This window comes from Contarinia nasturtii, unplaced genomic scaffold (assembly GCF_009176525.2).
Source record: "Contarinia nasturtii isolate CC-2019 unplaced genomic scaffold, AAFC_CNas_1.1 Cnas_scaffold_187, whole genome shotgun sequence".
In the NCBI taxonomy this organism is placed as follows: domain Eukaryota; kingdom Metazoa; phylum Arthropoda; class Insecta; order Diptera; family Cecidomyiidae; genus Contarinia; species Contarinia nasturtii.
Window position 1 is genome coordinate 5,284,303 of NW_022197544.1, and position 18,251 is coordinate 5,302,553.

General features: G+C 34.7%; 6 protein-coding genes across 8 annotated transcripts; 5 read left to right on the forward strand and 1 right to left on the reverse strand.

Annotated features, from left to right (window-relative positions):
- Nucleotides 1-182: 182 nt before the first annotated feature.
- LOC116352301 (histidine-rich glycoprotein) lies at nt 183-2,341 on the forward strand. 2 transcript variants are annotated; one of them, XM_031784787.1, is made up of 6 exons: nt 183-282; nt 355-684; nt 831-869; nt 937-1,647; nt 1,728-1,923; nt 2,031-2,341. In XM_031784787.1, the coding sequence occupies exons 2-6, from the start codon at nt 598-600 to the stop codon at nt 2,276-2,278; spliced, it is 1,281 nt and encodes a 426-aa protein (XP_031640647.1). In that variant the 5' UTR covers nt 183-282; nt 355-597; the 3' UTR covers nt 2,279-2,341. The 2 variants fall into 2 exon arrangements, with proteins under 2 accessions (XP_031640647.1, XP_031640646.1); XM_031784786.1 differs by having other exon boundaries at nt 218-684.
- A 260-nt stretch (nt 2,342-2,601) lies between these two features.
- On the reverse strand, nt 2,602-6,505 carry LOC116352208. Of its 2 annotated transcripts, none has more exons than XM_031784614.1 (4): nt 5,331-6,505; nt 4,710-4,808; nt 4,552-4,622; nt 2,602-4,467 (listed from the first exon to the last, which is right to left on the reverse strand). In XM_031784614.1, the coding sequence occupies exons 1-4, from the start codon at nt 5,697-5,699 to the stop codon at nt 3,660-3,662; spliced, it is 1,347 nt and encodes a 448-aa protein (XP_031640474.1). In that variant the 5' UTR covers nt 5,700-6,505; the 3' UTR covers nt 2,602-3,659. The 2 variants fall into 2 exon arrangements, with proteins under 2 accessions (XP_031640474.1, XP_031640473.1); XM_031784613.1 differs by having other exon boundaries at nt 4,689-4,808.
- Nucleotides 6,506-7,767: 1,262 nt separating this feature from the next.
- LOC116352322 (anaphase-promoting complex subunit 13) lies at nt 7,768-8,708 on the forward strand. The gene is made up of 4 exons (XM_031784830.1): nt 7,768-7,999; nt 8,239-8,345; nt 8,409-8,448; nt 8,537-8,708. Exons 1-4 carry the CDS (start codon nt 7,988-7,990, stop codon nt 8,618-8,620), a joined length of 243 nt encoding a protein of 80 aa, XP_031640690.1. The 5' UTR covers nt 7,768-7,987; the 3' UTR covers nt 8,621-8,708.
- A 20-nt stretch (nt 8,709-8,728) lies between these two features.
- Nucleotides 8,729-15,486, forward strand: LOC116352321 (putative 1-phosphatidylinositol 3-phosphate 5-kinase). The gene is made up of 14 exons (XM_031784828.1): nt 8,729-9,044; nt 9,134-9,377; nt 9,451-9,643; nt 9,711-10,394; nt 10,478-10,618; nt 10,679-11,943; nt 12,057-12,177; nt 12,254-12,545; nt 12,616-13,415; nt 13,491-14,438; nt 14,512-14,674; nt 14,760-14,920; nt 15,000-15,161; nt 15,232-15,486. Exons 1-14 carry the CDS (start codon nt 8,875-8,877, stop codon nt 15,411-15,413), a joined length of 5,526 nt encoding a protein of 1,841 aa, XP_031640688.1. The 5' UTR covers nt 8,729-8,874; the 3' UTR covers nt 15,414-15,486.
- A 162-nt stretch (nt 15,487-15,648) lies between these two features.
- LOC116352570 lies at nt 15,649-16,873 on the forward strand. The gene is made up of 3 exons (XM_031785273.1): nt 15,649-15,827; nt 15,908-16,010; nt 16,305-16,873. Exons 1-3 carry the CDS (start codon nt 15,737-15,739, stop codon nt 16,831-16,833), a joined length of 723 nt encoding a protein of 240 aa, XP_031641133.1. The 5' UTR covers nt 15,649-15,736; the 3' UTR covers nt 16,834-16,873.
- Nucleotides 16,874-16,991: 118 nt separating this feature from the next.
- LOC116352315 (NADH dehydrogenase [ubiquinone] 1 beta subcomplex subunit 5, mitochondrial) lies at nt 16,992-18,047 on the forward strand. The gene is made up of 3 exons (XM_031784818.1): nt 16,992-17,182; nt 17,364-17,587; nt 17,666-18,047. Exons 1-3 carry the CDS (start codon nt 17,086-17,088, stop codon nt 17,912-17,914), a joined length of 570 nt encoding a protein of 189 aa, XP_031640678.1. The 5' UTR covers nt 16,992-17,085; the 3' UTR covers nt 17,915-18,047.
- Nucleotides 18,048-18,251: the final 204 nt, after the last annotated feature.

Here is an 18,251-nt window from a genome sequence, read left to right on the forward strand (position 1 = left end):
AACGGCGTATACAGTACATAATGTACATATATATTTTTTTCGAGTATGTTTCCACTTTCCTCGATGATTTTAGATCGTTGTTCATCGGTAAATCGTGATTACAATGGTCAAAGCTCAGTCACATACTGGTTTTACTCGCTTTCAATCCCTCTTAGCGTTTTGTCTTATACAATGGCAATTCTCAATTTCAATTTCACCATCTCACTTAATGCCTTTTGCATCGCACCGAATTTGAATTCAAGATCATTGCTTCGTGTAATTGCACTTCGAGCATCGGAATCGGTTAGAGAGTGAGAGCATAACATTTGATAAGCAAATTTAACGATTTTCTTCTTCTTCCATTTATCACATCAGTTAAAATCATCTTGTTGGCATCGATAATTATAGGCGTTGTGGTTTTAAAGTATCAATTTAATATACATTGATTGATTGATAGTGCTAACGAAATTGATGATAAGAAAGAGTGAGCGAGAGAGAGAGAGACGTGGATAGTAAAGGGCGAAGAAAGTGTAAAACATAAATACAAAAAAATAATTAACGGAAAATCGTATTTTAAATTGATAGTGCTGTGTAATTGGTGGTGATTAATTCATAAATATGCTCATTAACATTGTCATAATTGGCTTGTTTCAATCAACATTAGCCCTCTTTCATCATCATCACAAAGCGCCAACTCACACAAAAGTATGTATATGCAAAATGTTTGAAAAAAATTCGAAAACGATTGAATTACACGTGCTAAACAATTTATTAAGTGATAATTGATAGTAAATGAAAGGGAATTGTGATGATGTTTTTCTATCACATGATGATTTGTATTTTTATTATAGATTCACGTCTGTTTGACGCCTCCGACAACTCTGCAAAAGGTAATGTTAAAGTTCTCTTTAAATAAACACTGTAAATTAACATGATGATGTTTAACTATGTCAAAAGGTGCAAAAGCATATAATTGAGTGTCAGCATGAGGTAAAAACAAATATTTTCAATGAAGCGTTCAGTCTGATAAACGATCACGCTTTTCATCATCCAGACGATCATGCCACAATCGATGTTCATGGACATGATGAATTTGCACATCGGAATTTTACACTCACCGAACAGGAGATTTTGCATTTTTTCGAAAATCATGAATATCCAAAGGGGGTTGCTGGTGAAATAAGTGCAGGCAGTGGTCCATTGGGATCGTCGCTTGAGGTATCGCATGAAAAACAACCTGTATCACATGAAGAATCGCATGAACAACATAATCAACCGGCACTTGATCCGATTGTACATCAACCGGTGCATGATCCAATTCATCAATATCCACAACACCATCCACATTTACAACCACATCCAAATCAATATCATCGAAATCCGCATCCATATGGTTGGCAACGACCACTTCCAATTGAAAATTTTTACAAGAAAACAGAGGACGCTCAATTCAATCCCAATAGACCGGAACAAGCACAACATTTCCTGAGAGCATTGACGCCTAAACGAAATCCATACGCATATTTTAATGTTAATGATGGTGAACAAGTGAAAATAAACGATCGACCTCGTCGATCCATTCATGAATTGGAACTTCATTCTGAATCACATTCAGGTGAAATACCACATCCAACGACTGCTTCGTTCAAAGACAAGCGCATAGCTGGTGTATGTATAATTTTCTCATTTCATACGAAATTTTCAAGCATAATTATTAACAATTTGGATTAATTGCGATTTCTAATTAGTGTTTGATGCATTGCTTATATGAAAAAGATCATGCTATCGATCCACATACTGGTTATCCAACCTTAGACGGTTTGGTGAACTTTTATTCAGATGGTGTGCACGAGCATGGTTTTTTCATGACAACATTGCGTTCGGTCGACTATTGTTTGAAAGGGGCTTCACATAAATATCACATAAATCGTCATCATAAGCCAAGTAAGCGTGAAATTTTGGCACAATCGCAAACACTTTGTTTCCTCATTTTGCGCATATGCAATTTTATTGCCGAAATGTAATGTATTATTTTATTGGGTTTATTGTAGGTGCGGAAATTAGTTGTGACCTAGCTTTTGACATTTTCGATTGTGTTAGCGATAAAATTACTGAATATTGTAGTAAGCATCATTATCACGATGACGAACACCATTATCATCACGACGAGCATTTACATAAAGGACACCACCTACCGCATTCTGATGAGCACGCAATCGATCCACATCCACATCATCACAATGGACAATTTGACGACGAATATCATGACGATGAAGCGTATTACTATTATAATAAATAATTTATTATTAAAACAATAGCAAAATAATCAGCCGACCATATTTTACTTGAGTCATTTAATTTATTGGCGTTTTATTAAATTTTTATTCATTTTTTCTTGTATTTTTTTTCTCTTTAAATAAAATTGTATAAAGTTTTTTTACGCTTGGGGAAAAATTTGCTTTTTTTTTCTTTTGTATAAGTTATACGTAAAACATGAAAGAAAATCAATTTGTATTCAATTACTTGTACGTAAATAATTAAAAAAAATTGCTTCATTAAATCTAAAAATGAATAAATTGTTCTGTTGTCATCATTTTCTTTTCGTAAGAAAAATGTGTTCACTTTGTTCTTATTTTCTGCGAAAATAATAAAGAAAAATTATCTCCAAAAAAATTAATTTTCTTCCTAACTCAAATTCTCATTTCAAAATGGATTCTTTTCCTTTCCTTTGACCAATGCTTTAGAAAACGATCATTCTTATAGCTAACAAATATGGCATCGGTATTATAATAAGAATGAATGATTACAGAAATGTGACATGTAAAATACGAGTCCAGCAACCAATTTTGTTCGTTTTAAACTGTACAGCAAAATGGCTTAACGCGAAAACATATACACACAAACACACACACATCATCATTTAATTGTAATAATATGTGGCCGAAGTCAATATATTCTAAATTGACTCGGAATGAGTTTTTCTTTTCATTCTATTGGCTTTTATTCATCTGATTTTGAATTTTGGGAAGCACACACGAAAGTTCGATTCGATTTGTTCGAATCATGTATCATAATATAAAATTTTCTTTAATACTTTTTCACCGATAGGCAATTTATCTGATCGCGAGAGCCAAGAAGACGTCACGTTTCTACTAGTTTGTGTGTGCGTTACAAAAAAAAGTTGGCCCTAATAAGGTTGGTTTCAAAGAAATTGAAGCGAAAACTAACGAAATGCCTAATGTGAGATCAATGTAAAACTAATACCATAAAAATCTGGAAATGTTTAGCTAGCTCGTTGGAGGTGTTTCGTTGATTCAATATTTGGGGAAAACATTCTTTGGTAAATGCATTGTTTTGTTCTCTTTGCCTTTTTAATTTTTTTCATGGTTTTTTTATGGACACAACAAGCATTTTGTCCCTGGGCTAGCCAAATAATCGAAAAACGAGAAAAATAAATGTAAGGAAAATGCAATGTGAATATAAACAAATAAAACCAAACTGACTGATTATTGGTTCGAATACGCATCGGTTCACATAGTTGTTTCGTATACGAAGCACATATCAAATGTTTGTGAGGAGAACAAACGATCGAACGCGCGTCAATCTCGATTTTTTATCAAATGTTATACATATTGCTATCGCACCAAGTTATAGAAAGAGCAAATTGAATTCTCTTAATTTTATATTATGTTGCTTTTACCAATGTCTAAATTTCTAATTTCACTTTCTAAATTGGCAGTGTCTTTGTTCTGTATGAGCTTATTGTTATCTTTGCTACTGTGTAGTATTTTACGTGTTATATTGTTACTTTGTTGCTGTTGCTGTTGCATTGCGTGCTGATCTTTTTGGTTTGTGTCGTTTTTCTCTTTGTGCGCGTTTGTTTTATCGTGGCCGCTCGATTTGGTTTTGATGAATGGAAATATATTATGGCAACTATTTGGAAGAAAACCGCTAAGCTTATCCTTTTTCGTCAATTGTCGATCGTTTTTATTGGAATCACTGTCGGTCGTTGTTGTTATCATTGGCATCGTTGTCGTCGTCGTCGTCGGATTGATCGGTGGCGGTGGCGACGTCAAAGGCTTTGTCACACGAATATATTTATTTTCAATTGTATTACGATTATTGCTCGCCATCTCTGGACTATTATCGAGCGCATTGAGACTATTCTGATGACTGTCGAGTATTTGTTGCGGAATATTATTGTCAACTTCGTCCACATTTAAGACACTGTTTGATTGATGTTTTGACTGTTCTTTGCCATTCTTAATCGGTTGAATTGGCTGTTGTTGCTGTTGTGGTTCACTGACTCGTTCCAATTGATATGGTACATCGGCCGGCCCAAAATCGATGTAAACCTGATTCTGCGAGGCTAAATAGCTTTCATATGATGGAGCCGAATCTTTTTCACGCAATCTTTTCGCTTGAACTGCACCCCAGATATCTTTTAATTCGCCCGACAAATCACGATCCTTCAGAATCTCCGCATCTCTAAAAAAAGACATTTGCTTAAACTCATTTTCATCACTTTTTCCCACGAAATAAATACAAGACAGAAATTGTTGGCTAATTTACCTGGATAATTTGAGTCCGGGATTCATTGCTTCAACAAAATCACACATTAATTTGACGAGTGCATATCTCTCCTGTAAGACAAAAAATAAAACAATTATATTCTCCGCTCCGTAATATGTGTGGGTGTTTATGTGGACCTTTTCTAAGTGAGTAAATACCTCAGCATCTGAGCATTTTCTTCCAACATGTTTTAAAATGGCTGGATTTGCCATGACGGCAAACATTAATGGTGGTGATTTTAGACTACCTGACACAACCTAATTAATTAAGTACAAAAAACACAATTAAAATCTGCTCAAATTGCATTTTCAACATCTTGTTGAGAGGTGAAAAAAACGAATATTGTTATTATTATGTCGTATAAGTGTTTTTTCTTAATAAATGAGAAATTATATTGAAGCTGAATGCTTCGATGACTTTTAAATCATGTAAATTAGCAAAATCCAATGGCCAACACATTGAAAGCTGAAAAACAGGAAAGAGCTCGCTCAGTGTCGCATTGGAGTTAAAATTATTGTATGACGTCAATAGAATCGTAAACGAAAGGAAAAGTCCGTTTAAACAACACGGCGCAAAATGTGTGTTTTTTATATGAAATTTAGTAGAACGTGCTGTGCTGTGTTGATGTGCCAAATGTAATTGAGGATAATTTGATTAACATATTGCAAAATAGATAAATAACTTGTGTGCGCGACTTTAACTAGCTTCAGAATAGTTTGAAAAAAATGAAGAGAAACGCACATCAGAGAATTAAATTGTGTAAACAGGCAAATACTTACTTTCATGCCGCCCCATAATGGTATTGGATCAGTTTCAGAGTGTGGCATACAGATTTTCGTCCAGCTCATTACGTTTATGAAGAGCTCTTGACCATCATCTGTACGGTCTTTGATGCACATATGCGGTTGCGGAGGGTTTTTAAAGTGACGAAATGCACGTGAATTGCGAATTAGATAAGGCGGATCGTGGTATGGAATTTGGGGCTGTTGTTGCTGCTGCTGCATTTGTTGTTTTTGTTGTTGCGGCTGTTGTTGCATTTGTAATTCTTGTTGATGGTTTGTTACGTTGTTGTTTTGCATACTAATCGTTTCATCTGATTCAGTCATAAGACTAGCGGTTGCCGAATTATAACTTGGTAGATTCGACATTTTTTTAAATCTCTCATGCAAATTGAAGCAATTCACTTACGTCACAATCGACTTGTCGATTGGCTCCAATTTTCGCACCTCAATCTTTTTTCTTTCAATCACGTACGCAAAATACTACTGATTTAATTCACACGTTTTCGTAATTCATATTTTCAATTGAATTTACTCGCTATCGTTCTTGCAGTTGAATGCACTTTTGGTTTGAATTTGTTGTTTTTTTTACCTTCAAATTAATCGACGCTCAGCGTAAAACAACAATAAAAGGAGAAACACAAAAAAAATATCCAAAATAAATGCTATTCGATGATAAATTGTCTTTGTCTACGGACTGTTGAAATCAAACACTCCAAATTTACGTGTATATATACACACACACCCACCGCACCGTTGATAAAAGTGAAGAGAGAATACGAGTAGCCTCTGGAAGGAAAATAAACCGACATCTAAAATATCGATAAATTCACTATTTTTCAGCGATTTCAAATGTTTGTTCTATTTTCACACTCGCAATTTCAGCATGGAGACTATTGAATTTTAGTTTTTATGTTTATTTGTTTCTTTTTTCTTCTCAATTCTGTTTTCTGTTCGCGTTAAATTCTACACCACACTGATTCTAGTCAATGCGTTGTGTGTTGTTTTTTTTTCTGTGTCGGTAATAAATCCCTATTTATTTCACTATGATGAAGGAGTTGAAAAAAAAAATGTTGAAAACAGAAAACGAACGAAACAATTATGTAGCCAAAACACACACGAGAAAAGGCAAACTGAACAGTAGTTAAAAAACAACAAACCCAACCAGAATACCAAAGTAAATAAATAAAAGCCAATGTCATGAATGATGTTGATGTACACACAACACATTCATACAAAACTCACGGTTGCGTATATAACAAAAAATAAATAAATAAAATGTATGCTAGAGAGAGCGAGAAAGAAGCCCCAACCTCAGACTAACATCGAGCAATCAAAATCGAAACTGTCGGGACGAAGCGAGATGACGCGCGATGGCGTGAAAGAGCTGGATAATGCGCGAAAGCAGGGGAAACTTCGAAACTAGCAACAACAACAACAGTTAACAACAGCAGCAGCAGCAACAAAATGCACAGAAACGCATACACACACACATGAATACAAGCTTGCCGCATGTATTCGATCAATTTGAATTCCAATTTGTATGTTATTTCGGAGAATCAAGAACTGCCAGCAAGGAATTTAATCGTCTCACGCAGCAAAAGTGAGCGACAAAAGCAAAAAAAGAAGGAAAAACAAAGCAAAGCACTCGGTACGGTTGTATTATATCCATATCGAATGCATACAGCACATACTGTACCTTAAATAGAGAGAAAGAATGTGGATTCTGCGTTTGTATTTGGTATATTTGTTCGAGATTTTATTTGACCAAACCGCACAAATACACAATCAAAACGATACCACTACTATGTTTGCATATAGTTATTGTCATACAGACACAAACGCGCAATATCACGAAGGGGATAAAAATGAGGTAAACAGAAACCAATTGGAATGATGATTATACAATTGGACTCTTTGGCATAATTGAATGTATGTTGCAGAGGGTTTGCACCAGGCCATTGACTCAAATAGAAAACAGCAACAACAAAAAAAACGCATATGCAGACGAGTCAATAGTTCAACGGTTCGACACAAACGAGAGGATAATGAAACATGGTTCAGTGAATCGTGCATCATTTCTCATATCGATTTCTATTGATTTTTAAAAATAGCAACGATACGCACTCATATGCGTACATGAACCTTGTGTATTTACATCGAAACGTGACTTCGATGCAACTACAACAGTTCAGAGTCTAAACGCAGACTAATAACAATCTTTATTTAAAACGAAAAAAAAAGACACACACATAAAATTGACTCTTGCGCCTGCAACGAAATGAAAAAAAAAAAAAAAACAAGAAACAATGACGCTGATCAATGACATCGAATGACACGAGATGGCACCTCAAGCAACCTATATATTACTGGCACAATGAACTTAATGTCAAACAACTTTTGTGACATTTGCAACACCGTTTATTTGTATTGCATCGTCAATAATATGACAATCAACTGACATTCATACCATCACATAAAGAACAACTGTTTTGCGTGATTTGTACAACGATATTCAACGTCGTTTGTTTTTGTTTCGCATATTTTGTTAAATAAAAGAAGCGTCGAATCGAGAACAGTTTCTCAGCCAGATAAAGTAAAAAATTAATACATCGAGTAAATGCAAACATTCATTCAGCTATAAACACATTTATAGAATGGATAGTCAGGTAATATGTGTTCATTTACGAATATTACGATCATTTTATGTTTCGGTCTAATACACTTACGTCATATTTATAGAAAATAGGAAAACAAAACGAAATTGATTTGTGTAAATGTTGGGTTAAAATTTCGATTACGTCGAGAACGCCTTTTTTGTGTTTTTTGTTATTTTGCCAAACATTTTCCATTCATCAATGAATTAAACAACAATTGTAATAAATGTGTGTATTATTCTTTTTTTCAGCCACCGCTTGATGATCATTTGGCCGATATTGTAGATGACGATTGGCGTCAAGAGCAATTACCACACGAACAAATTTGGGTTCCATCCGAAAAATTGCCGGATCCAGAGTAAGTATCGCATATTATTTTTATATTATGCGGCCTTGATACTTAACATAATTATCTTTACAGAGCCGATAATGGTGATTCACATTTAACTCTACTGGAACAGGTAAAAGTGATTCAATTTAAATATTATTTGAATAAAAAAAAAATGCTCAATCAAATCAATTGGTCCGAATTTTCTTTCGCATTTACAGGAACAACGGTGGACCGATCTTTCGCTTTCGAATCTAACACCTGAATTGGCAATGACCGATCAAATTAACATTTCTTCCGCATAAGCCCAAATCTTATAACGATGGTGTGTGTCTGTGTTTATGTGAAAGAAAACAAAGAATAAATCATAATACAAAAAAAAACTATAAATAATTATACGTATATTTAATTTATTGAATGTGAAACGTTAAGTGTGATTTCATAGACATATATGCGTATGAAAAAGTTTCGTTCAATTAGAACGAAATCAACAGTTGTATTTCTTATATATACATAAATATTTTTATTCGACCTACTTTGAAAACGAATAAAAAAAAAAATGAATCGTAATCTACATTCTCCGACGAAACTAACGGAATTTGCGCGTGATTTTGACATCGAGCCAGATACGTTTTTTGCCAAATTCGTTCATAAAATTACAAATGTATACAATAGTGGATATAATACAGTGAATGTTGTACCAGCCAGACCATCGACCCTTTTGCAAGGGTAATTTTAAAGCCTTTTCTTTCACTTTTTGCCGATTTTTTTTCTTGTTATTAACTGAATTTTAATAAAAACAAAAACATATTATTCAGCCCAAATGCGTCCGGTAGCTCGACGCCAACGCATTCGTTGAACGAAGGTAGTTCGGACAGCGTGGAATCGGACACGATGCCCGATGTTCGAACCATCAAACCATCATTACCAACAACTAGCAACGATGATGAATTTGATACAGATCAAAGTAATCCAGAGTTTCCGTCATTACAACTCCGAAGTGTTCGTAATCCGTTGAGTGTAATGCAACGGATCAGCAGTTTAATGGCTGTAAGAAATAACGTAAGTTTACATAAAATATCCTCATCCCTGAGATACTAACAAAATACACATATTATATTACGTTGATACACAGAACAATTTGACAAGCTACAAAGATACGGAACTACATCAATTCTGGATGCCAGACAATAAATCAAAAGAATGCTATGAATGTACGCAAAAATTTTCAACATTTCGTCGGAAGCATCATTGTCGATTGTGTGGTCAAATATTCTGTTCAAAATGTTGTAATCAAGTTGTGCCTGGAAAAATTATTAACTGTTCGGGTATGGTTTTTGTTGGATTTGAGAGAAAAAAAAGTACAATCATAAATAAAAAATGGTTAATTTTCAGGTGATCTAAAAGTGTGCACGTATTGTTCAAAAATTGTGTTGACCTATTTAAATTCGTCTGACATAAATTCCGATTTGAAATCCGATCTGCAGGCTTTGCAAGATGATCTAGCCAAAAAGTTTCAGTTACAAAGTGATGAGAGTAGCACATTTGTGCAGGAATTATCATCGCCACAGCGAAAAATCTCGGTCGGCTATCAAGAGGAACGTCTTCTCTCTCAACCAAAATATCTACTGTCAAATGCTGATCGAAAGAATATTTTGCAACAATCAACATCGTTGAAAATTCTGTATGAAGATGTTGCAAAAGCATTGCCAAATCAAAATCCTGGCTCCGATATTATTCACTATTTGATCACAAAAAATAAATCGTCGAATAAATCACAAGCGATTGCCATATTGACGGCAATGATTGAAGCGGGTTATATCATTGAAATTGATACGGTTGGCATGAATCCAGTGCCGATTGGAAAACAGCGAGCATTTTATTTTGATGAAAATGATGATGGCAATAATAGCAGCAATCCAAGCAGCGACAGTGATATTCTACGAGAATTCAATGAAAATGCATTCTATAAATTGCTACGGCCAAGCGAAATAATGTCCAATAGCGGTACGTTTAATCTAAATTTGGATGTCGACAATTCATCGGCGCACCTAAGCAAACCAGAGACATCGAATTCAAGTAATATATTCAATTATTAGTTATTTTGAATAAGATTTCTGTCTAACTAAAACGTTTCATTATATTTTCAACAACAAATACAGTTGTTGATGGGTTTGCTCAAAATCAGCATGGTTTTAGTCCGGCACAAGTGCGAGAATCAGACATTGAAGACACAGTGATTTCAACAACGGGTTCAAAGGGTCTACAAGAGGCATTTTGCAAACATGAAGATCTGCTGTTGAGTGAGTTTTCAATCGAAACGCATTTTATTTACACGATGACATTATCGATTTTATTTTCAGCACAATTGCTTCGAAATGAAAATTTGGATGAATCTTGGTCGAAAACACTAATACCAATCTGTGCTCGCATCGTTAACACCTTGCCACCAGAAATGATTGGCCGCAATCAAATGGATATTCGCAACTATGTAAATTTCAAAAAGGTACCGGATGGTACAAGAAATGACAGTTGCATTGTACGTGGTGCTGTTTTCTCAAAAAATGTCGTTCACAAAGATATGGCAACAACAATCAATGATGCACGCATTTTATTGCTTCAATGTCCAATCGTTTATCAACGTGTCGAAGGAAAATATGTAACAATTGAAAATTTATTGCTACAAGAACGTCAGTATTTAACAAATGTGGTTGGTCGAATTCGTTCATTAAATCCAAATATAATATTTGTGCATAAAAATGTGTCCGGAATTGCACAAGAAATGTTGCGAAACTATAATATAACACTTGTGATTGATGTTAAATTATCGGTGCTGAAACGATTGTCACGATGCTTGCACTGTGATGTGGTGTCATCGATTGACTCAAACATAGGCCGACCAAAATTGGGAATTTGTGAGAAATTTTACATTCACACATTTACCAATTCAATTGGTATGGTAAAAACGTTAATGTTTGCCGAAACACCATCGAATCCACGCGGATGTTCAGTACTGCTGCGCGGTGGTAGCTACAATGAATTGGTTCGAGTGAAACGTGTTGCTGCATTTCTTTTATTCGCTCGATACAATTGGCGCATGGAAATGTCATTTTTACTAAATGAATTCGCCCGACCACCATCACCGAAACCGAACATTTTCGATTCAAAGGACTATAGTCCGTGCACTGACATCACCCAACATTCCACCGCTAATTTATCAAATACACCATCGAATACGCAGGAGAAAAGTAACACCGCCAATCAAGGCACGAAAAAACCGGAGAAAAAAACCGACGAAAAATTGGTAACCAAAGAAAATGTTCAAGATTTTTCGGATCCATTGCGTGCGGCCGATCTTATGCCAAGCGCTTTTAATTCAGAGTGTTCGGTGAAATTTGCGGTTGAGCAACCATGTGATAATCGCTTTCGTACTGCTCTTAATTCAACCATTTTGTCGATTAGCCCACTTTTACAATTTCCATTGCCGTATTTGGAAACCGAATATGGACGCAAATGTCCGCTTCGTAGCCGATTTCCAAATGAACTTTACTATTCAAAACAATGGTCAGATAATATTGAAAAATTTAATCACAACAATTCACCAAGCACCAAATCCAATGGTGATGAGGTAAATCATTAGAAAAAACATTGCATTTCAGAGAATTCACTCTCAGAACCAACAGAACTGGGGGTCAAGCCAAGCACTTTTTACTAATTTTATTTCAACACTTTTTTTCCCAGAAAATAGCCGTGCATAATTTTCTATTACATAAAATAGTTGAACCATCCGAGAACAAAGATTTTCAAACGTTATTAGCTAGTTTTCGGGCATCCGGTGGAATGCTAAAGAAAAAATCAAAAAGTAAGCCTGAAAGATCGTTAATAATTTCATTTTTTTTAAATCCAATCAATAATGGTTATCAATTTAAATTTTCCAGTGGAGACAATCGATCGTAAGCCCCAACGAACCGAACAAGCAAATAGCGCAAATGTAGTTCAACCCAAAGACGCATTGGATATAAATAATCATCAATCGTTACCGTTACTATTTACTTATTTCTACTATAGTCCTGACGGGACCTTTTCGTTTTGTGTTCACCCGAATTTGTTGAACATCTCCTTTTATGGCGATAACGACATTATGTTGGGTCAATTTCTCGAGCGATATTGTTTCGATAATTCTTGTGTATGTGAAGCTTGTAAGCTACCAGTTTTGGGTCATGTTCGACGGTAAGATTTTGTATTTGATTATTTTTCTTTGTTGTTCTTTGCGCCTGAAATTCATAAATTTTCTTGGCAGTTATGTACATTCCATGGGCTGTGTTACGGTAAAATTGAATGAAGAAACTCAAAAGCATAAACAAATCACAATGTTTTCATGGTGCTCCAAATGCAAAGAAGTATCTAAAAGTGTAACGATGCAAAAAGACACGTACTGCTTATCATTTGGAAAATATCTTGAGTTACGATTTCATGGGCATGCTTATCGATGTCGCGATTTAAAACGTGATGAAACCGATACGACAACTGTGATGATTGACAATGAATATGTTTGTTCACATTCATTGCATCGTGATCATGTTCAGTATTTTTCATACAATGGTACGGTGGCATCATTCTCGTATGCACCGGTTGAGGCGTGGGAAATAAGTTTTCCGTCACAAAAACTTATGCTAAAAATTCAAAAAACAAATGAACCATCCACATTGCTGGATGATGTTAAATCATTTTCGGTGCGTGGATATGAAATATTTGCAACAATCTACGATCGTTTGGCGCAATTACTTTGTGACGTTGAATTTCCGCAGTTAAGCTCATTGAAAGAGAAATTGAACAAAGATCAATTAAGTTTTCGTGAGAAAGTTGGTGTGGCTCAGGCATTCATTCTAGCCGAATCACCAGTAAACGTCTATGAGATTCATGATTCAATATTTTCAATGAAAAGAGAACTCGTTGACAGCATTGAAGCATGGACACAACAACTGGCAGACGCTTCAGTACAATATCGGGCACTTTGTGCGACCGCTGCCAAATTGAATTCATCATCGACAAGTATTACGGCTGCTTCCGTTCCTCCAGCACAGAAGGATACACCCGAACGTAAATAATCTTTTTCTACATTTCCAAAATAGAAATTACACAGATTTACATAATATTCAAATAAATTCATTGCAGGTGAATCGATCGGTGATAGTCCTCTCGTTGATTCTGGCACAATTTGTACTGAAGACGATTTTCGATCAGATTCCGAATCACCGATGGATAGCTCGAAATCGAATGTATTTCTAAGCCGTGAGGTTAGCGTTGATTCAGAAAGTTCGTCAACAATTAAAAATGCGACCATTACGGACGGCAACAGCGGCGGTAGCACTAGTACAATACCAAACCCAAATAATGAACGTGAACCAAAAGCATCGACATCATCGGATAAAAAGAGTGTGAAAACGATTTTACGTGAACTTTTACCAAGTGACAAACAGGTACAACCACTACAATCACCGATACCAGCAAATGAGCATCTATCCCTTCCAGTCGGATGCCTTCCCGTTTTGGTGCATGATCAAGATTTTAGTTCGATTATTGCATACTGTTTGGCGTCCTACGATTACAAAAAGAAACTAGAAAGCTTAAGTTTTTGTGACATTTATCGTCGATCATGCGATGCAACGACCGATACAGAAGATGCTACCACCTCTACGTCGAACACTAAGGAGAACGAAAAAGAGAAAAAATCAAAGACAACACAAACTCATGTCGAAATGAATTTCCAAGATTCAATCACTTCAACGCAATTCACATGCAAAGTGTATTTTGCACGAGATTTTGATTCAATGCGAAACAAATTACTCAACCTATCAATTTCAAGCGATGCCAATGTGAATGCATCTTTCTATCGAATGCATTCCGAATGCGATGGAAAATCGAGCAAAGATTTTGATCGAAAATCAAGCAACAATAGCTTGAGCGCCACCAACGATTCAATAAAGTCGGATGAAAAATGTGATGATGCACAGAAAAAGGAATTGGAAAAAGTACGCGCAGCATTCATTCGATCGGTCAGCAAAAGTGTGCGATGGGAAGCTCGAGGCGGTAAAAGTGGATCAAAATTTTGCAAAACTATGGGTATGAATTATGCATTTCTTTTTCACAATTATCAATTGTTAATTGGCGTTTTTTTTTTTTGTTTCGTTTGCAGATGATCGCTTCGTTTTAAAGGAAATGACAAAAAACGATATATCCAAATTTGAATTTTTTGCACCAAATTACTTTGACTACATTAACCAATGTTTGTTGAGTAATCGACCAACACTATTAGCTAAGATATTTGGCGTATTCAAAGTTATCGTTAAGAAAAAAGAGTAAGTTTCATCCGAAAAAGTTCTGAAATTTTAATTTAAAAAAAGAAATTTTTCAATTGAAGAAAAAAAAAACATATATTTACAGCAATGTACAAGAGAAATCTCTTTTGATCATGGAAAATCTCTTTTATGACTTTGATATTGATAACAAGTTCGATCTAAAGGGTTCTCTAAGAAATCGTCTGGTCGACCCAAATAATCAAAGTGGCGAAGAAACTGTGCTACTCGATGAAAATCTCATACAAAGTACGTTCCAAGATAGATAGATACTTTGAATCACAATGATACAGATATATAAATTGGTTTTACATAATTATAATTTCAGTGTCTTGGTCGAATCCATTGTACATTCTCGCCCATAGTAAATCGGTGTTATGCGATGCCATTAATCGTGACGCAACATTTTTGGAAAAAAATGAAGTTATGGATTATTCGATGCTGGTTGGCTTGAATACTTCTGGAAAACTACTTGTTCTCGGAATTATTGGTATGTATGAAAGAAAATTAATTAAATACAACAAAATGTTTATTATTTTACGTTTTATCTCAATTTTCAGATTACATTCGAACGTATACGTTTGACAAAAAAATTGAATCAATCGTAAAAACAATCGGAAAACAAGGATTGCCAACGATTGTTTCGCCAAAATTGTATCGTCAACGATTTACCGAAGCAATGAATCGATATTTTTTGGCTGTTCCAGATCGATGGGAAGGATTAAGCAACACCGAATATTGAACAAAAAAAACATAAAAAATTATTTTTTTACTATTTATCTGTCAAAAAAATATATGAAAATTCTATAACCCAATATTTTATGTGGCCAACTTTTTAAATTAATTTACATTTTTCATTGCTTAAAATAAAATGAGCTAAATATGAATTACGTAAAACCGTTGTTACTTTACAAATACAAAATCTTAACTCCGCCCCACCTCCCTTCTATACTCATCTGTCATAAGTGTCATACGGCTTTTGATTGCAGCACGTCGATTTTTTATGGTTCACATTTTTCGTTTTAATAACCAAAATATATATAAAAAAAATTGTTTCAAATCAAAATGTTTTCACAATCATTGAAACGGGCGGTGCAATCACTCAATTTCGCGAGCAAGCGAACAGCAATTCGTTCAGTTAGTACCGTTTCCGCAGGTATAAGATATTTAATAAACAAACCATTTTTCGCAACCAATTTAAATGTGACTGAATGACAAGGATTTTCTTCATTCAAGAATTCGTCAATGTCAGCGTGTCAGGAAAAGTGAAAGACATTCAACAATATGACGAAAAATCATTAACCATTTACCTGAGTTCCGTTCGTTTTGGAAAATATAGGTGAGATTCATTTTTATTTCACCAATTCTCAGAATTATTTTAACATCAGACAATATATTTAGCTGTCGTCATCTGGATATTACAGCTCATCTGGATATCGTCAGCAGATGATACAAAGTGAAAACAATAGAAGTGATTGTTATAGGTATATAAGCTTGTTATATACTGGTATTACTATAACAATCACTTCTATTGTTTTCACTTCGCATCATCTGCTGACGGCATCCAGATGAGCTGAAATATCCAGATGACGCCAGCTATATTGTCTGTTTAACATTTTCATAATTTTTACAGTCAAACCCACAAAATCCTGGTGCCGACAAAATATGAAAATTTATATAAAAAGCTTAAATCGAATTTGACATCGGATCACAATCTCTATGTTGATGGTGTACTGAAAACAAAACAATTTGAGAATGATGAGAATCAAGTAAGGAGTACATCTGTAGTTATTGCCACTGATGTGCGCATATATAATGAAGCTATCACGTCAGACAATTCCACCAATAAATCCGAAGACGCAGCGAAGAGGTTTGATGTGAATTCAGTTGAAGCATTCGGCGAAATCGTCACGAGCATTCAAGGCGACGATCACAGGCGTTTCATCTTGAAAAGTTCGCACAAAAAGAATGATAAATCTACCAATCAAATTTTTATTTACGACAGAGCTTTATTTCCGGTAATCGAAAATATGAATTTCAAAAAAGAACAAATTCTGTTGCGAGGCAGTGTTGAATATCGCATTGAAAAAGACATGAATGGCAAACATGTTCCAGGATCTTATATTAAAGTTGATCAAATATACAGAATATCCATTGTATGAATATAATAATACGCATAAATAATGTTAGTTGAGATTCAAATTTTTATTTTTTTATTTCACTTCAATTTAAATGGATTTGAGGGAGGGTTCATTTCAGCTATATTACATGACATTTATCGATTGACACATGTTTTTTTTACTTGTTACCAACTTCACGTCGATCGCATTGCTGTCATTGTATTTGGAATCGTAAGAACCACACACAAAAATCAATCGAAAAAGTTAATTTTGTTTTGATCAAAATTTAAAAAAATGGTTGTGTGGAGCTCAAATTTCCGATCGATTGTCCAACCCAGTTTGGCAAACATCCTATCAAAACCAGGTGTTATCCAGGCAATTCGCAAAAATGGTAAGTTTTTCTTACATACAAAAAACTACGCAATCAATTGCTGTATGTTCGGTGAACTTGATTATGCAATCAAATTGACTTCAACTGATTATTATTTGACATATCCTATATTATCGAATACACAAAAAATCATGTAAATAAAACCGATTTTTAATGTGTGACTGATGTATTCAAATTGTAGCTGGTGCTCAGGTGCGACAGATGTCTGGCCATGGACCACGTATGATGGAAATTCAACCATCCCGCTTTCAATGGAATAAATTTAAGGATAATCTTCATTTCTATTCGTTGCTTGGTGCCATACCATGTACATTGTTGATTTTCTTTGTAAACATTTTCATTGGACCCGCCACATTAACACCAATACCAGAAGGCTATCAACCAAAACACTGGGAATACCACAGAGTACGTCAAATGTCATTTGTTTAGCACATACATATTTTGCATATTGATCATTTTCTCTATTTACCTATCCATTTTTAGCATCCAATTAGCCGTTTTATGGCACGTTATATATATCCAACGCCACAACAAGAATATGAAAAAACGTTACATGGTTTGTACGTGGAAAATGAGAAAAAACTGCTTCGATTTTTAGAAGAAAAAGTGCAAAACCTACAACGAGATCGCCGAGATTACCAAGGTTATTACTATCGTCCAACCACCGCAAGAAATTTACGTATTTCAAAAGATGCTGCAGATTACTTGGAATCACTTTGGGGAGACAACTAAATCATGTGCTATTTACTATTAAAGATTTTACAAATTTGATTGTAGAAAGGGCACACTTGTTTTGTTTTGTCATGTGGTTGCTCTTAGACAAAAAACCATGGAGAAATTGAAAATAAAAAATATCAAAACATAGAAAAAAAAAATACTTTTTCTTCTGTTGTAAGGGGATTTTTTTTTTTTTTTTTTTAATGAAAACAATCGACTTTGACATTTTTGTTGCATAGTGTTTGTTTTTGTTTTTATTTTGTTGTTGTTGATGTCTTTATTCTCACTATCAAACGTTTTATTTTTGTCATCAGCATCAAACATTTGTGATTTTCTTCCATGAAACAAAGAA

What these genes read in the sequence shown, in the direction of transcription:
- LOC116352301 (XM_031784787.1), top strand. Translation starts at nt 598, where the DNA reads ATGCTCATTAACATTGTCATAATTGGCTTGTTTCAATCAACATTAGCC. An exon ending in AAGCGCCAACTCACACAAAA is followed by an intron (nt 685 to 830) that starts GTATGTATATGC and finishes TTTTTATTATAG; the next exon opens with ATTCACGTCTGTTTGACGCC. An exon ending in AAATCGTCATCATAAGCCAA is followed by an intron (nt 1,924 to 2,030) that starts GTAAGCGTGAAA and finishes GGTTTATTGTAG; the next exon opens with GTGCGGAAATTAGTTGTGAC.
- LOC116352208 (XM_031784613.1), bottom strand. Translation starts at nt 5,699, where the DNA reads ATGTCGAATCTACCAAGTTATAATTCGGCAACCGCTAGTCTTATGACT. An exon ending in CATTATGGGGCGGCATGAAA is followed by an intron (nt 4,809 to 5,330) that starts GTAAGTATTTGC and finishes TTAATTAATTAG; the next exon opens with GTTGTGTCAGGTAGTCTAAA. An exon ending in TATTTACTCACTTAGAAAAG is followed by an intron (nt 4,623 to 4,688) that starts GTCCACATAAAC and finishes TTTGTCTTACAG; the next exon opens with GAGAGATATGCACTCGTCAA.
- LOC116352322 (XM_031784830.1), top strand. An exon ending in GAAAAATTGCCGGATCCAGA is followed by an intron (nt 8,346 to 8,408) that starts GTAAGTATCGCA and finishes TTATCTTTACAG; the next exon opens with AGCCGATAATGGTGATTCAC. An exon ending in ATTTAACTCTACTGGAACAG is followed by an intron (nt 8,449 to 8,536) that starts GTAAAAGTGATT and finishes TCGCATTTACAG; the next exon opens with GAACAACGGTGGACCGATCT.
- LOC116352321 (XM_031784828.1), top strand. Translation starts at nt 8,875, where the DNA reads ATGAATCGTAATCTACATTCTCCGACGAAACTAACGGAATTTGCGCGT. An exon ending in CCAAATCCAATGGTGATGAG is followed by an intron (nt 11,944 to 12,056) that starts GTAAATCATTAG and finishes TTTTTTTCCCAG; the next exon opens with AAAATAGCCGTGCATAATTT. An exon ending in GCTAAAGAAAAAATCAAAAA is followed by an intron (nt 12,178 to 12,253) that starts GTAAGCCTGAAA and finishes TAAATTTTCCAG; the next exon opens with TGGAGACAATCGATCGTAAG.
- LOC116352570 (XM_031785273.1), top strand. Translation starts at nt 15,737, where the DNA reads ATGTTTTCACAATCATTGAAACGGGCGGTGCAATCACTCAATTTCGCG. An exon ending in AGTTAGTACCGTTTCCGCAG is followed by an intron (nt 15,828 to 15,907) that starts GTATAAGATATT and finishes TCTTCATTCAAG; the next exon opens with AATTCGTCAATGTCAGCGTG. An exon ending in GTTCGTTTTGGAAAATATAG is followed by an intron (nt 16,011 to 16,304) that starts GTGAGATTCATT and finishes TAATTTTTACAG; the next exon opens with TCAAACCCACAAAATCCTGG.
- LOC116352315 (XM_031784818.1), top strand. Translation starts at nt 17,086, where the DNA reads ATGGTTGTGTGGAGCTCAAATTTCCGATCGATTGTCCAACCCAGTTTG. An exon ending in CCAGGCAATTCGCAAAAATG is followed by an intron (nt 17,183 to 17,363) that starts GTAAGTTTTTCT and finishes TTCAAATTGTAG; the next exon opens with CTGGTGCTCAGGTGCGACAG. An exon ending in AACACTGGGAATACCACAGA is followed by an intron (nt 17,588 to 17,665) that starts GTACGTCAAATG and finishes ATCCATTTTTAG; the next exon opens with CATCCAATTAGCCGTTTTAT.